Source organism: Oncorhynchus gorbuscha, linkage group LG02, assembly GCF_021184085.1.
Source record: "Oncorhynchus gorbuscha isolate QuinsamMale2020 ecotype Even-year linkage group LG02, OgorEven_v1.0, whole genome shotgun sequence".
Taxonomy (NCBI): Eukaryota; Metazoa; Chordata; class Actinopteri; order Salmoniformes; family Salmonidae; genus Oncorhynchus; species Oncorhynchus gorbuscha.
Window position 1 is genome coordinate 62,291,376 of NC_060174.1, and position 16,397 is coordinate 62,307,772.

The 16,397-nt window shown below is 38.6% G+C and overlaps 1 protein-coding gene across 1 annotated transcript in view; it reads right to left on the reverse strand.

Moving 5' to 3' along the window:
* The window catches only part of LOC124006284 (neurexin-2-like), a 401,953-nt gene that overhangs the window by 225,125 nt on the left and 160,431 nt on the right, over positions 1–16,397 (reverse strand). The window contains 3 exon segments of the mRNA XM_046316207.1: positions 231–248; positions 4,116–4,145; positions 9,859–9,879. Coding sequence (XP_046172163.1) covers positions 231–248; positions 4,116–4,145; positions 9,859–9,879 — 69 coding nt within the window.

Here is a 16,397-nt window from a genome sequence, read left to right on the forward strand (position 1 = left end):
ATACTGAAATGTTCCACTGGGCTCATAAATAAGCAAACATGCCCTTGTATGACAAGGATTTAAAGTGCAGATCCATTGTAAGACAGTCAGAGTATGCCATGTTTTCCTAATTACCCAAATGTTTATGCAATTCTCACTGCAGAAATGGGGCAGGCATAGTCAGAATACATTCAACATAATTAAAACATGTCACTGCTATTAACTGTCAAATAAAAGGCATGCCATCTTACCAGATTGCAATGATTCGGCTGCATAGAGAGAAGGGGAAAAAAACTGTCAAATGTGGTTATCCTTCAACGCCTACTCCATCCACTCAAAACAGCCATGGCAATGTCTGCATTTTGAATACTTTCTATATACTCTATGCAGTCTCAAGAAACCATGGCTAATGGAAATAAACAAGGTTAAAGATGATTTTAGTACAATGACTTCATCCTGTTTGTGCACCAGTAGCAGAAAACCCACACTGCTCTTTCACTATTAGAAAAATGACCTCACGGTTAGCAGACGAGTCATTGTGCCAGGATCCCAAAGTAATGGTAGGTCAAAAGCATTTAACGTCTTACCTGGTATGGGACACCCAAGTGCGCCTACACAATTGTGTTCATACTACAAAAATGACAGGGTAGCATACTCTGCTGTCACTGACAAACAGATCAATAAAAATGATGTTGTCTGATCCATATAATCGGCCTACGAAAAGTGGAGACACAAACACAATATGACGTCCGTCTAACCTGGAGGAGGACATTATTGTCCAAAAACAAACAAAAGTGGCAGTGACCCAGTTGAATATGAACAATGTTCTCCGCTGGTGCCAATAAGATAGCTTAATTGAGCGGACAGTAGCCTAAGAATTTTGATAATTTAAATACAGATTAAAGTATTTTCCTTGTCATCTCTTTACAGCAATAGCCATTTTCTTTCCAAGCAGTTTTTCCGCAATTTGTATTTTCAAATATTGCGATATACCTGGCTGGGTCTCTGCTTTTCATTGACAGTCGCAACTCAACAATCACCTATTTGGTATTTGCTGCGCTCGCTGTCAAAACTACAGGCTCTTCCGACGGCAGGCTACGCGATTTAAAACAATTCATTCTTTGTTTTGTTTAAAATAAATTAGTGATCCTATTGCCAAATCAAGGTTTCTGGTGTACTCTCGTGGCCGATTTTGAATGATTTAGGTTTATTTATCTATAGACAGGAATAAGCTAATTAGGCTACATACATTTTTGGCGATTTAATTCAATTTACTTTAGGGAAAGCTTAGCTTCCCTCAGCCTTATGGACACGCCGCCTATGCCTTTTACAATGGGCTATAAACACAACCAGTCGTGACATTTTCATCTGATTATCAAATAATCACTTAACACAAGGTGCTCCTTGTGGCTACTACATTCGTTCACCCACTAAATCATTCCAGCATCCAAACCCCAACACCCTCAATTGGACCAATGGAAAGAGACATCAGTTACAAAACACCTACATGTATTGTAATGCCATTCTGCAATTGTCATTAGGCCTCCACTTGTAGCCTGAAATGACACCGCTGTCCATGCTCGCCTCGGTCTCGGTCACTCGTCTCCACAAAGCACACCCTTTGCAGGGTACACCAACCGGATTCCAGTCCACTTGCTCATTTTTAATGCCACTGACATGCAGTAATGTTGAATAATGGTGAAATTGCCGCGTGTTGTGGCCTATTAATTGTGACAGGCTAACGTTTTTGACCAGCACGGCGTTACCCCCACTTTTTTGTTGTTGTCGGCACGCCTTACCTGAACGTATATCGCCTTACCTTCACCCCTGGTCAAAAGTGTACACAAATGTGAACGAACAGCCACAGCATGTGAAGCTGGGTTGTTTCAACTAAGCACACACACAAGTTCTCAGCTGTCCATGCCTCGTAAAAAAAAAAAAGGATTCATTCATTTTAGGTCATATTGTGCACACACTGTGTGATGTGAATCATACGGTAGATACCCAGAGGAATTGATAGAACACAAAGTCAAGAGTACAGAGACATGTATGGATATCTACCTCTACACGAAACGCAAAATGTCCACAAAAGCTGCTTCGTTCATGACTTGAACCACTTTCTATTTTGCTAGTACACAAAAGGTTTGATGGTAAGTATCAGTAATAGGAATGAATGCCTGTATTGGCTGGCTAGCAGCAGACAAAGGAAGTAGCGTATTGCGAGGCTGTTAGAGCCAGAGCACAGTGTTACAGTCCCTCACGCTGAGCTGTAATTGTCAATTCTTTGACTGAAAAAAAAACAACCCGTTGCCTTGGCCTCTGGATGAATACTTTGATCAGCAAAGTTACATGTGTTCCGGTCTGAAGCAAAACAGTAAATTATCATGTACAGGTACAACTTTATTAAAGTAACTGTTTATGTCTGACATTAATAGCAAAGCCCATATGGACAGTTGGTAGCACACCTCTTCATCGAGCACACCTCTTCATCGAGCAGAATCTCGCAGTGTTGATCAGTGAAATATTGTGTCGTTTTCTGTTTGTTTCTTTTAAAAGAAGTAAACCCAAAGATGTAATTGATAAAGCTCATCTGAAGAGCTTTTGTTGTATGTCAGTTCGTATTAGGTACATCATCTAGAGAATGCAAACAAATACTGCGTTCAACTTGTCCATGAATAATTCAAAGTTTCTTAATTTGGATACAATATGTCCATGAACGTTGATTTAATTAACTTTCTGGTGGTCCAATATGGTGTGTCAGCTCGCTTGCCTGTCGCCCTTCTGCTTGTCAGTCTGTCTAGCTGCGACTGTACGGCTGATTTTCTCTCAATGCTAACCAGTAGTTCCTAATATTTATTTTAATATTACCTTTATTTAACTAGGCAAGTCAGTTAATTAAGAACAAATCCTTATTTTCAATGATGGCCTAGGAACTGCCTGTTCAGGGGCAGAATGACAGATTTGTACTTTGTCAACTCGGGGATTTGAACTTGCAACCTTCGGTTACTAGTCCAATGCTCTAACCACTAGGCTACCCTGCCACCCATATTCTTGTTATGCTATTAAAGTAGTCTGGTAAAAAACCTCCTTCTGTTACCAGGAAACCTTGAAAATAACTACAGTAGTGTATAATTCATGAAAGGGTCTGAAAGCAGCCATCATGTTTATTTGTACAGTAAAAACTCAATTTGATCTGTTTCCTTTATATCTGGCTGGCCTTTGGACAGGCATGTCTGAGCTCTATGTATATCTGGCTGGCCTTTGGACAGGCATGTCTGAGCTCTATGTATATCTGGCTGGCCTTTGGACAGGCATGTCTGAGCTCTATGTATATCTGGCTGGCCTTTGGACAGTCATGTCTGAGCTCTATGTATATCTGGCTGGCCTTTGGACAGGCATGTCTGAGCTCTATGTATATCTGCGTCCTGAGGGCATGCAGATGAGATGCATGTGTGCAGCACAGCCATGCATCATTTTTCCTGGAAAATGCAGTTGCTCAAAAATAAGAATTTAACCAACTACCTTTTCGAAACCACCAAACAAACTAAATATCATCAACTTTTACTTTACTGGGGTAACTGTGTGAATATTAAACATTGCACATATTATCCTATCCTATTTAATTGTATTGTAATGAAAGAGAACCAGAGTGAGTGTATGTGTACAGAAGGAGCCATATGCACTCTGTTGTAATCACTGATTTCAGTCTCCCAATGCATTTCCGAGACAGATTGAATAGCAAGCAGCCAGTGTCCTCAAAACTGTAATCACACATCTGAAGCACGAGGCATGCATTCTCTATTGACAACGAATTACCATTTTCTCTCTTGGAGAGGGTCCCATGAAAACCGAACTGATGAAACACTGTGGGCATAAAAGCGTTACCTTTGTGAAAGGCTGAAGAGGTCAAAGGTGATGTTCCAGTTGATGGCCAGAGGTCAGGACAAGGTTTGACGGACAAGGTTGGAGTGATGTGGGCACAGATAGTACAACATGACAGGAAGCAGAAATGAACGTACAAGTAAATAGAATAGGGAAGAGGAAGTGAAATGTCAGTGCAGTAAACATGATTAGAGGGCAGGGAGATGGCTTGAGCAGGTGGTTGAGGGAGAAAAGAAAACCAACAGACCCCATACCTTGGCGGTTTGACTTCATGTGCGCCAGACCTTGAGGGAAAGAACAGAAAAAGGAATAGGGAGAAACAGGAAGGTCATAAAAATGCCCGGGAAGAAACAAAAGCATTGTCACAACGTTGGACTGCAGTTTGTGACAGACATCCTGGGATAGGTACGGATGTCAGAGTTCAAATCAAACTAAAACGGAGGAGGGAATTAAAGAAATAAAAGACAAACACTGTTTGAGGGGGGAGAGCGGGATAAGAAAAAAAAAACATCTCAATTGGTGCAACCCCCGAAGGTAGTTGCTCACACAGATGTTTTTTTCCCCTAATGGAACACACACTCTTACTCTTAAGCAGACAGCTTTCTCAGGTTTAGAATAGGGGTTTTGCCACTTTTTCCAAATTCACATCTCGTTCATACGAAGTTCTCCAACGTTCTCCAGTGTAAACTGCATGCAGATCAAAATGAATACCGCAAATGTATACCTCGAACACTGCATGCAATAGGGACACAAACCAGTCCCTTCAATAGGGTAAAGCCAGTGAGGACTGTATCCTTAACTAGATTCAGCGTTACAACATAAGCAGGCCCAGGGCCCAGGGCCAGGGAGGGCCATAACAATCAATAACCCAGGGTGTGAGAGGCATAATGTGACAGCTTTACTGCAGTCATAGTGCTGCAGTCATTGGCAAGGAAAGAACACATCATATGCAAAACACATTCATAAAATACAATGCAACTCAATAAACAGGAGCTCAGTAAACTGGAACACTCCGATTCTGTGGACATCACAAAATCAATTGTAAACAAATAAGCCAAGGGCCTTGTGGGCATGCCGCATGAATGTGGGCATTTAGTAATTACAATGGACCTGTATTGTGTTCGACAAGAAATGTGGCTGATTGAACAAGGCTTTAATTGACCAAAGATAACATTTTGTATCACACAATTATACCACCATCTGCATGACCTACAGCAGGAAATTGAGTGAATTGTTCATTAAAACTCGAAAAATGACCCGGTATCATTTTTGAAGGGGTTTCTTGCATTCATTCTCTGACAGTTATCCTTTCCGTTGAGCTCAGTCTCAACACCTTCATGGTGTTGCACAATGCCTCTTTCATTGGAGATGTATTTTTTCTTATGGAGAATATATCATTTATGACATTTTAACACTTTTAGAGATCAAAATGGTAACTCAGCGATGTTTCTCTCCCTGGCATTTTGGCACTTTTTGCGATATAATATATATATATTTTTTTCCAGCTCAACAAAGCTCATGCATGCATTGCCATTTCCTGTACAGATTTATCAAAACAATTTGCATTTCTAAAACATTTGGAGAAAAGAAAATCTTTTGAACCCAATTGGATTAAATAAAACAAAACCTTTATATGTGAAGGACATTTCCACCAGTAATGGACAGACATTAAATCCATCAACACTTAGTAAATAAAACATGTGTTGACAGAGACAACAGCACTTTTCAAAAGAGAATGGTTCTCTTTGTGAGAACTGCTGGAGGAAATTGGCCAATTTCACTGAGGGATGAGATGTTATCGATCATCTAATCAGAAACCGTCAGAGAGCTTTACACCATGCACCAGGTAACACTGAATAAGCTGTACACATGTACCATTATATACATACGCATTCATTGACCTTTCGTGGGGCAAGAAGAAATGAGGTCAACACAATACCCTTAGGCAGGAGGACGGCGCTTATACCAGAGAGCTGAGCAGAGCCAGACAGCATCAGAGACACAAGAGGTTTGTCATCACTGATATATATATATATATATAGATATATATTGTTTTTTAATGAGATAAACATCACCATTTCCTCTTGAAGTGCCAAGCCTCTCCCTGGTGGATGTGTCTTGTGCATTGAAATACAGGGCTGCCCAATTTGTGTTGGCATAGCAACAGGCTCTCGTGTGTCCCCCCCCCCCCCCCGGTATGACGTTGATCATGCTCCCCTTTTCTCCATTCCTCCCCATTTTCCTTGGGATGGTGTCTGTTTCTTTGTCAAGGTAAATTATTTCACCTTAATTTCAGACATTGTTGTAATTACAATTGGTCTTATGAAAGCAACATCGACTGGTTGTTGGTGTTTATGAAATGGTGGGGAAATATTTATTAAAGCCCATTTTTATTGCTTTCAACCTTCCCTCGTCACAATGAAATAGAAGACCAACGCATGTCTATGAGCACATTTACAGTAAGTCAGTGAAACAATAAAATGACCGCTAAATGCTAATCTGTTTTGCCGCTGCCAATGCTCCATAAAATGAACAATCAAAACGATGATGAAAAAAAACACGCTATTAATGTCATTAAATGTCACAAAACATACTTAAAAGGTGTTCTATGCAGTTAAGTAGATTTTCTTGTGGGCTTTAAAGAATATTGCAACAATTCAATTCAATTTCTCTCAACTTGTTTCTCCATTACTACTATATTCAGGGCGGTTTGCAGGTGAAATTGTTGCCCAGATAAACTTTACACGTGAAAAAAGATCTGTGAAACATGTTGCTGTTGTTTTGTTTGTTCATTTCTAACCCATTGTTGTTTTGTTTGTTCATTTCTAACCCATTGTTGTTTTGTTTGTTCATTTCTAACCCATTGTTGTTTTGTTTGTTCATTTCTTGTTGTTTTGTTTGTTCAACCCATTGTTGTTTTGTTTGTTCATTTCTAACCCATTGTTGTTTTGTTTGTTCATTTCTAACCCATTGTTGTTTTGTTTGTTCATTTCTAACCCATTGTTGTTTTGTTTGTTCATTTCTAACCCATTGTTGTTTTGTTTGTTCATTTCTAACCCATTGTTGTTTTGTTTGTTCATTTCTAACCCATTGTTGTTTTGTTTGTTCATTTCTAACCCATTGTTGTTTTGTTTGTTCATTTCTAACCCATTGTTGTTTTGTTTGTTCATTTCTAACCCATTGTTGTTTTGTTTGTTCATTTCTAACCCATTGTTGTTTTGTTTGTTCATTTCTAACCCATTGTTGTTGTTTTTTTGAACAGCGCCAATGCAGAACGCTTCATTTCATCAATGATTAACAACATCGAAGAGCAACATTCATTTGTACACCTCAGCTTTGCCCCAAAACACAATGGCTCCAAAAAATCACATATTGTCAACAACATAATTTTCAGAGGTACACGAGTGGACTATAAAATTACCATCTGTGAAATTACCTCTAAGCCCTTACATTTTACTGCATGAGAATATTCAGAAGAAAATATTTAAAAAATGCTTAAAGGGTTAGGATTTAGCTTCTAGCTGAGTTTGTTTTTCCATGAAGTTGCAGTGCTTTGAAGGAGAGTAGTCTTATGAGAGGATTAAGCCAAGGTCAGTGGTGCTTAGAGCTCCCTGGCCATCAGCAGCAGCAGTAGCAGCTGTGCCCTGTCCTGTCCTCTCATTTGAAGATGTCTGTGCTGAGGTTCCACATGCTCCCTCTGTATTCTCACAGGGTCAGGGTCACCATAAGAGTCATTCACACCTTTACACTATCAACTATTCACACTACCGTATCACATCGTGAACAAGGAACAAAATAAGGGGTGGGGGGGACCAACCATGTAATTGAAGTAATTCTCTATGATTTGAAGCCAGAATCTTGTTGTTTGTAGATGGTAGTTTGCATAGTTCTATAGTGTAACGCACTAACACACACTATTAATACACAGAGGAAGCAGAGGTGTATCTTTTGTTTGTGTGTACTACTGTATGTGAAGGATTATCTGCTGGTGTTCTACACACATGCGTGGATGCAGGTGTTGGGAGTCTTCTCTTATCTCTCTCTCACAGACCCAGTTTTGCTCACAAACACATCAGAGAATGCTGCACTCCACGTCTCCTGGCCTGAAAAGCATGCCCCAACTTGGTCCCCCCTCCATCCAGGTAACCTAGGCTCAGTGACCAGACAGACTGACAGACTGACAGACTGACTGACTCCTGGAGACACTGAAGTTCCAACGACTTATAGTCCAGATGTGTCCATCACTAACCTAACCAGTTACTTAGGAGTTCTCTTTTTGAGACGTGCTATCTGTACTCGAGCCCTCAGTGCAGCTAAAATATAGCACTGAGGTTACTAGTTTTAAATGGGTTTTTGTTCATCTTTTGTACCGGCAGCCATCGAGGTCCATTGATATAACGACTACAAAGACTTGCTGCTAGATGTCACATTGCATTGCTCCTGGGATTAAAGAATAAAGAGAACTAACTAGTCAAGTGTCATCTTTGTTTTCATGCATTGTGCATCGGGGATGGTACACGCAGGCTCCATGTCAAAGCTGTAATCCAATAATGACTCTAATGCTTTCTCTTTGCAGCATGTCATTTAATAATGCGCGCCTTTTGCTGTGAGCGTGGTCATAGCATCCTTGCTCATCACAAGGGGAGTTAAGAGTGATTAAAGGCAGGGGTTGAAAGCGGACCCTTCTGAACTGAAGCCTTCCACTCAACATCCTCCCATGTGGGGCCTGGATATAGCCCTCCACATTACAACCGGCCCCTGCTTACGAATCAACAACCAGTCCGCTCTATTAGATACTGACAGTACAGTGTTCCATACGAACACACAGGACACAATGAATAACCTGTACAATTTAGTCAGGACAACGGTTTTGGAATAGAATGCCACTGAATGAGAACATTTGTATTCAAGCGCATCAACGTTCTCAGCGACTGTACGGTATTGCACAGTGCTGACTGTCAAAACTCAGTGCAAAATATGTGGGTATGCTGTAGAAAAATGTTACTGAAAATAAATCCTTCCTTCCAGCTGTGCAGTCACTTACAATGTACAAGTGTACAGAGCAGCAATATTAAATGGCAGGTGTTGGTAGGCTGTTCCGGTGAGCAGCAGCAGTGATTTATAACATGCAGAACCCCAGCACACCCATAGCTGGAACCCTGAGCCTGTTGCCCTCTCTGGCACCATCACCAAAGCTCCTCCTTAACAGGCCTGATGGATGTCTCTCACTGCTGCACCGCCCGGCCGCTTAACTCACCGGGCTTCCCCTCGTCCACGTTCAATCTTCATTTACACTCTGTGTGTTTTATTGAAGAGCGATTCCATTTGTTTTATTGTGACGTGGTTTAAACAGAGTGTGAATGATTACATTATGAGAGACAAATGGGTGTTTTCCTTCAGACAGGGACAAGTAATGCTCTGGGAAAAATTTCATTCTTCAAGCAAACAATTCCATTAGTGCGTAATCACAGTGCCAATCTTTTGACAGTGTGATATACTGCCCTGATGTCAATGGCTTGGTAATCAATCATCTTAATAGCTGGGTTATTGTAGATGGTAGCTACAGTTAGCACCCAGCGCCGCACTGATCACTGAGATGACATCCCTATTCTTTGTCTGTGTGACTCTCACAGAGGAAAGCACAGTGTCAACGAAGCAACGCAGACTCAATTTCATGCAATTAACTGTTGTGTTAAAGATAACTGTTTGCTCTTCAATCGTTAATGGACATCTAAGTCAAAGTCAGGGCAAAGTCGGAGCTGATTATTGGCCACATTCATTTCCCCCAAGTTATGTGCAACCTTCCCGCCACCTTCATTTCTACACAAAAAAGGTACACCTTTGTAGATGAAGTATTCATCCTACATGGACAATATGTACACGTCTGTTCAATTTAGGAATCAGACCAGCAGTCCAAAACACCCCAAATAACACTGTAGTTTGTTCACTCCATAGACCATAGACAAAAAAAACTAGCAAAACAAAAATGGGTCTTACCTTCCTCTGATTTCTGGATAGCTGTGTGGAAGTAGAGAAGACAGAGAATCATTAGTATTGGTGACTGAAGAATATGGAACATCTAGAAATGAAGAAATATCAGCACCACTCTAATTACAACACATACAGTAGACTATCTCTAATTATAACACATACAGTAGCATCTCTAATTATAACACATACAGTGTCCTCTAATTATAACACATACAGTAGCATCTCTAATCATAACACATACAGTAGCCTCTCTAATTACAACACATACAGTAGCCTCTCTAATTACAACACATTTAGTAGTCTCTTTAATAACAACACATACATTAACCTCACTAACACATACAGCAGCCTCTAATTACAACACATACAGTAATCTATCTAATTACAACACATACAGTAGCCTCTGTAATTACAACACATACAGTAGCCTCTAATTACAACACATACAGTATCATATAATTACAACACATAGAGTAGCCCCTAATTACAACACATACAGTAGCCTCTAATTACAACACATACAGTAGCCTCTCGAATTATAACACAGAGTAGCCTGTAATTACAACAAATACAGTAGCCCTCTAATTACAACACATACAGTAGCCTCTAATTACAACACATACAGTAGCCTCTAATTACAACACATATAGTAGCCACTCTAATTACAACACATACAGTAGCCTCTCTAATTACAACACATTTAGTAGCCTCTTTAATTACAACACATACAGTAGCCTCTAATTATAACACATGCAGTAGCCTCTAATTACAACACATACAGTAATCTTTATAATTACAACACATACAGTAGCCTCTAATTACAACACATACAGTAGCCTCTAATTACAACACATACAGTAGCCTCTAATTACAACACATACAGTAGCCTCTAATTACAACACATAGAGTAGCCCCTAATTACAACACATACAGTAGCCTCTAATTACAACACATACAGTAGCCTCTCGAATTATAACACAGATTAGCCTCTAATTACAACAAATACAGTAGCCTCTAATTACAACACATACAGTAGCCTCTGTAATTACAACACATACATTAGCCTCTAATTACAACACATACAGTAGCCTCTAATTACAACACATACAGTAGCCTCTAATTACAACACATACAGTAATCTCTAATTACAACACATATAGTAGCCACTCTAATTACAACACATACAGTAGCCTCTCTAATTACAACACATTTAGTAGCCTCTCTAATTATAACACATGCAGTAGCCTCTAATTACAACACATACAGTAATCTTTCTAATTACAACACATACAGTAGCCTCTAATTACAACACATACAGTAGCCTCTAATTACAACACATACAGTAGCCCCTAATTACAACACATACAGTAGCCTCTAATTACAACACATACAGTAGCCTCTCGAATTATAACACAGATTAGCCTCTAATTACAACAAATACAGTAGCCTCTAATTACAACACATACAGTAGCCTCTGTAATTACAACACATACATTAGCCTCTAATTACAACACATACAGTAGCCTCTAATTACAACACATACCTCTAATTACAACACATACAGTAGCCTCTTGTCACGCCTTGGTCATTGTATTTTGTGTTTCTCGTTATATATTTTGGTCAGGCCAGGGTGTGACATGGGTTTATGTGTCGGGTTCGTATTGGGGTTTTATTAGCATTGGGATTGTGTATGATTAGGGGTGTGTCTAGTTAGGCTTGGCTGCCTGAGGCGGTTCTCAATTGGAGTCAGGTGATTCTCGTTGTCTAGGATTGGGAACCGTATTTAGGTAGCCTGAGTTCACTTAGTAATTCGTGGGTGTTTGTACCTGTCTCTGTGTTGTAGTCATCAGATAGGCTGTAATTAGTTTCACGTTCTAGATCATACAGTAGGCTCTAATTATAACACATACAGTAGCCTCTCTAATTACAACATATACATGACACATACAGTAGTCTCTAAATATAACACACACAGTCACCTCTAATTACAACACATACAGTAGCCTATAATTATAACACATACAGTAGCCTCTCTAATTACAAAACATACAGTAGGCCTCTCATTCCAACACATACAGTAGCCTCTCTAATTACAAAACATACAGTAGCCTCTAATTACAACACAGACAGTATCCTCTCTCTAATCACAACATATACATGACACATACAGTAGTCTCTAAATAAAACACATACAGTAACCTCTAATTACAACACATACAGTAGCCTATAATTACAACACATACAGTAGCCTCTCTAATTACACAACATACAATAGCCTCTAATTACAACACATACAGTAGCCTCTCGAATTGCAACACATACAGTAGCCTCTCTAATGACAACACATTCAGTAGCCTCTAAGTACAACACATACAGTAGCCTCTCTAATTACAACACATTTAGTAGCCTCTTTAATAACAACACATACATTAACCTCTCTAACTATAACACATACATTAGCCTCTAATTACAACACATACAGTAGCCTCTCTAATTACAACACATACAGTAGCCTCTCTAATTACAACACATACAGTAGCCTCTGTAATAATAACACATTCAGGAGCCTCTAATTAAAACACATACAGTAGCCTCTGTAATCATAACACATTCAGTAGCCTCTCTAATTACAACACATACAGTAGCCTCTCTAATCACAACACATACAGTAGCATTTCTAATCATAACACATACAGTAGCATTTCTAATCATAACACATACAGTAGCCACTAATTACAACACATACAGTAGCCTCTCTTATTACAACACATTCAGTAGCCTCTCTAAGTACAACACATACAGTAGCCTCTCTAATTACAATACATGTAGTAGCCTCTTTAATAACAACACATACATTAACCTCTAACTATAACACATACAGTAGCCACTAATTACAACACATACAGTAGCCTCTCTAATTACAACACACACATTAGCCTCTCTAATTACAACACATACAGTAGCCTCTCTAATAACAACACATACATTAATCTCACTAACTATAACACATACAGTAGCCTCTAATTACAACACATACAGTAGCCTCTCTAATTACAACACATACAGTAGCCTCTCTAATTACAACACATACAGTAGCCTCTCTAATAACAACACATACATTAATCTCACTAACTATAACACATACAGTAGCCTCTGAAATACAACACATTCAGTAGCATCTCTAATTATAACACATACAGTATCCTCTCTCTAATCACAACATATACATGACACATACAGTAGTCTCTAAATAAAACACATACAGTAACCTCTAATTACAACACATACAGTAGCCTATAATTACAACACATACAGTAGCCTCTCTAATTACACAACATACAATAGCCTCTAATTACAACACATACAGTATCCTCTCTCTAATCACAACATATACATGACACATACAGTAGTCTCTAAATAAAACACATACAGTAACCTCTAATTACAACACATACAGTAGCCTATAATTACAACACATACAGTAGCCTCTCTAATTACACAACATACAATAGCCTCTAATTACAACACATACAGTAGCCTCTCGAATTGCAACACATACAGTAGCCTCTCTAATGACAACACATTCAGTAGCCTCTAAGTACAACACATACAGTAGCCTCTCTAATTACAACACATGTAGTAGCCTCTTTAATAACAACACATACATTAACCTCTAACTATAACACATACAGTAGCCTCTAATTACAACACATATAGTAGCCTCTAATTACGACACATACAGTAGGCCTCTCATTACAATACATACAGTAGCCACGCTAATTACAACACATAAAGTAGCCTCTAATTACGACACATACAGTCAGCCTCTAATTATAACACATACAGTAGCCTCTCTAATTACAACACATACAGTAGCATTTCTAATCATAACACATACAGTAGCCACTCTAATTACAACACATACAGTAGCCTCTCGAATTGCAACACATACAGGAGACTCTAATGACAACACATTCAGTAGCCTCTCTAATTACAACACATTTAGTAGCCTCTTTAATAACAACACATACATTAACCTCTCTAACTATAACACATACATTAGCCTCTAATTACAACACATACAGTAGCCTCTCATTACAACACATACAGTAGACTCTCTAATTATAACATACAGCAGCCTCTCTAATCACAACACATACAGTAGCCTCTAATTACAACACATACAGAAGCCTATAATTACAACACATATAGTAGCCTCTAATTACGACACATACAGTAATCTTGGTAACTAGAACACATACAGCAGCTTCTCTAATTACAACACATACAGTAGCCACTAATTACGACACATACAGTAACCTCACTAACTATAACACATACACTAGCCTCTAATTACAACACATACAGTAGCCTCTAATTACGACACATACAGTCGGCCTCTCATTACAACACATACAGTAGCCTCTCTAATTACAACACATACAGTAGCCTCCGTAATCATAACACATTCAGTAGCCTCTCTAATTACAACACATACAGTAGCATTTCTAATCATAACACATACAGTAGCCACTCTAATTACAACACATACAGTAGCCTCTCTAATTACAACACATACAGTAGCATTTCTAATCATAACACATACAGTAGCCACACTAATTACAACACATACAGTAGCCTCTCTAATTACAACACATACAGTAGCCTCTCTAATTACAATACATTTAGTAGCCTCTTTAATAACAACACATACATTAACCTCTCTAATTACAACACATACAGTAGCCTCTCTAATAACAACACATACATTAATCTCACTAACTATAACACATACAGTAGCCTCTAATTACAACACATACAGTAGCCTCTGAAATACAACACATTCAGTAGCATCTCTAATTATAACACATACAGTAGCCTCTAATTACAACACATACAGTAGCCTCTGTAATTACAACACATACAGTAGGTCTCTCATTACAACACATACAGTAGCCTCTCGAATTACAACACATACAGCAGCCTCTCTAATTACAACACAGACAGTAGCCTCTCTAATTACAAACCATACAGTAGCCTCTCTAATTATAACATATACATGACACATACCGTAGTCTCTAAATATAACACATACAGTAGTCTCTCTAATTATAACACATACAGAAGCATCTCTAATTACAACACAGAGTAGCATCTCTAATTACAACACAGAGTAGCCTCTCTAATTATAACACATACAGTAGCCTCTCTAATTATAACTCATACAGGAGCCTCTAATTACAACACATTCAGTCGCCTCTCTAATAACCACACATATATTAACCTCACTAACTATAACACATACAGTAGCCTCTGAAATTCCAATACATTCAGTAGCCTCTCTCATTACAACACATACAGTAGTCTCTAATTACAACACATACAGTAGCCTCCAATTACAACACATACAGTATCCTATAATTACAACACATACAGTAGCCTCTCTAATTACAACACATACAGTGTCCTCTCTAATTATAACACATACAGTAGGCTCTCTAATTACAACATATACATGACACATACAGTAGTCTCTAAATATAACACATACAGGAGCATCTCCAATTACAACACAGAGTAGCCTCTCTAATTATAACATACAGTAGACTCTCTAATTATAACGTATACAGCAGCCACTCTAATTACAACACATACAGTAGTCTCTAATTACGACACATACAGTAGGCCTCTCATTACAATACATACAGTAGCCTCTCTAATTACAACACATACAGTAGTCTCTAATTACAACACATACAGTAGCCTCTAATTACAACACATACAGTAGCCTCTCTAATTACAACACAAACAGTAACCTCTCTAATTAAAACACATACAGTAGCCTCTCTAATTATAACACAGAGTAGACTCTAATTACAACACATTCAGTAGCCTCTCTAATTACAACACATACCGTAGCCTCTCTCATTACAACACATACAGCAGCCTCTCTAATTACAACACATACAGTTTCCTCTCTAATTATAACACATACAGTAGCCTCTCTAATTACAACACATACAGTAGCATTTCTAATCATAACACATACAGTAGCCACTCTAATTACAACACATACAGTAGCCTCTCGAGGCCTTGCAACACATACAGGAGACTCTCTAATGACAACACATTCAGTAGCCTCTCTAATTACAACACATTTAGTAGCCTCTTTAATAACAACACATACATTAACCTCTCTAACTATAACACATACATTAGCCTCTAATTACAACACATACAGTAGCCTCTCATTACAACACATACAGTAGACTCTCTAATTATAACATACAGCAGTCTCTCTAATCACAACACATACAGTAGCCTCTAATTACAACACATACAGAAGCCTATAATTACAACACATATAGTAGCCTCTAATTACGACACATACAGTAATCTCTAACTAGAACACATACAGCAGCTTCTCTAATTACAACACATACAGTAGCCACTAATTACGACACATACAGTAACCTCACTAACTATAACACATACAGTAGCCTCTAATTACAACACATACAGTAGCCTCTAATTACGACACATAC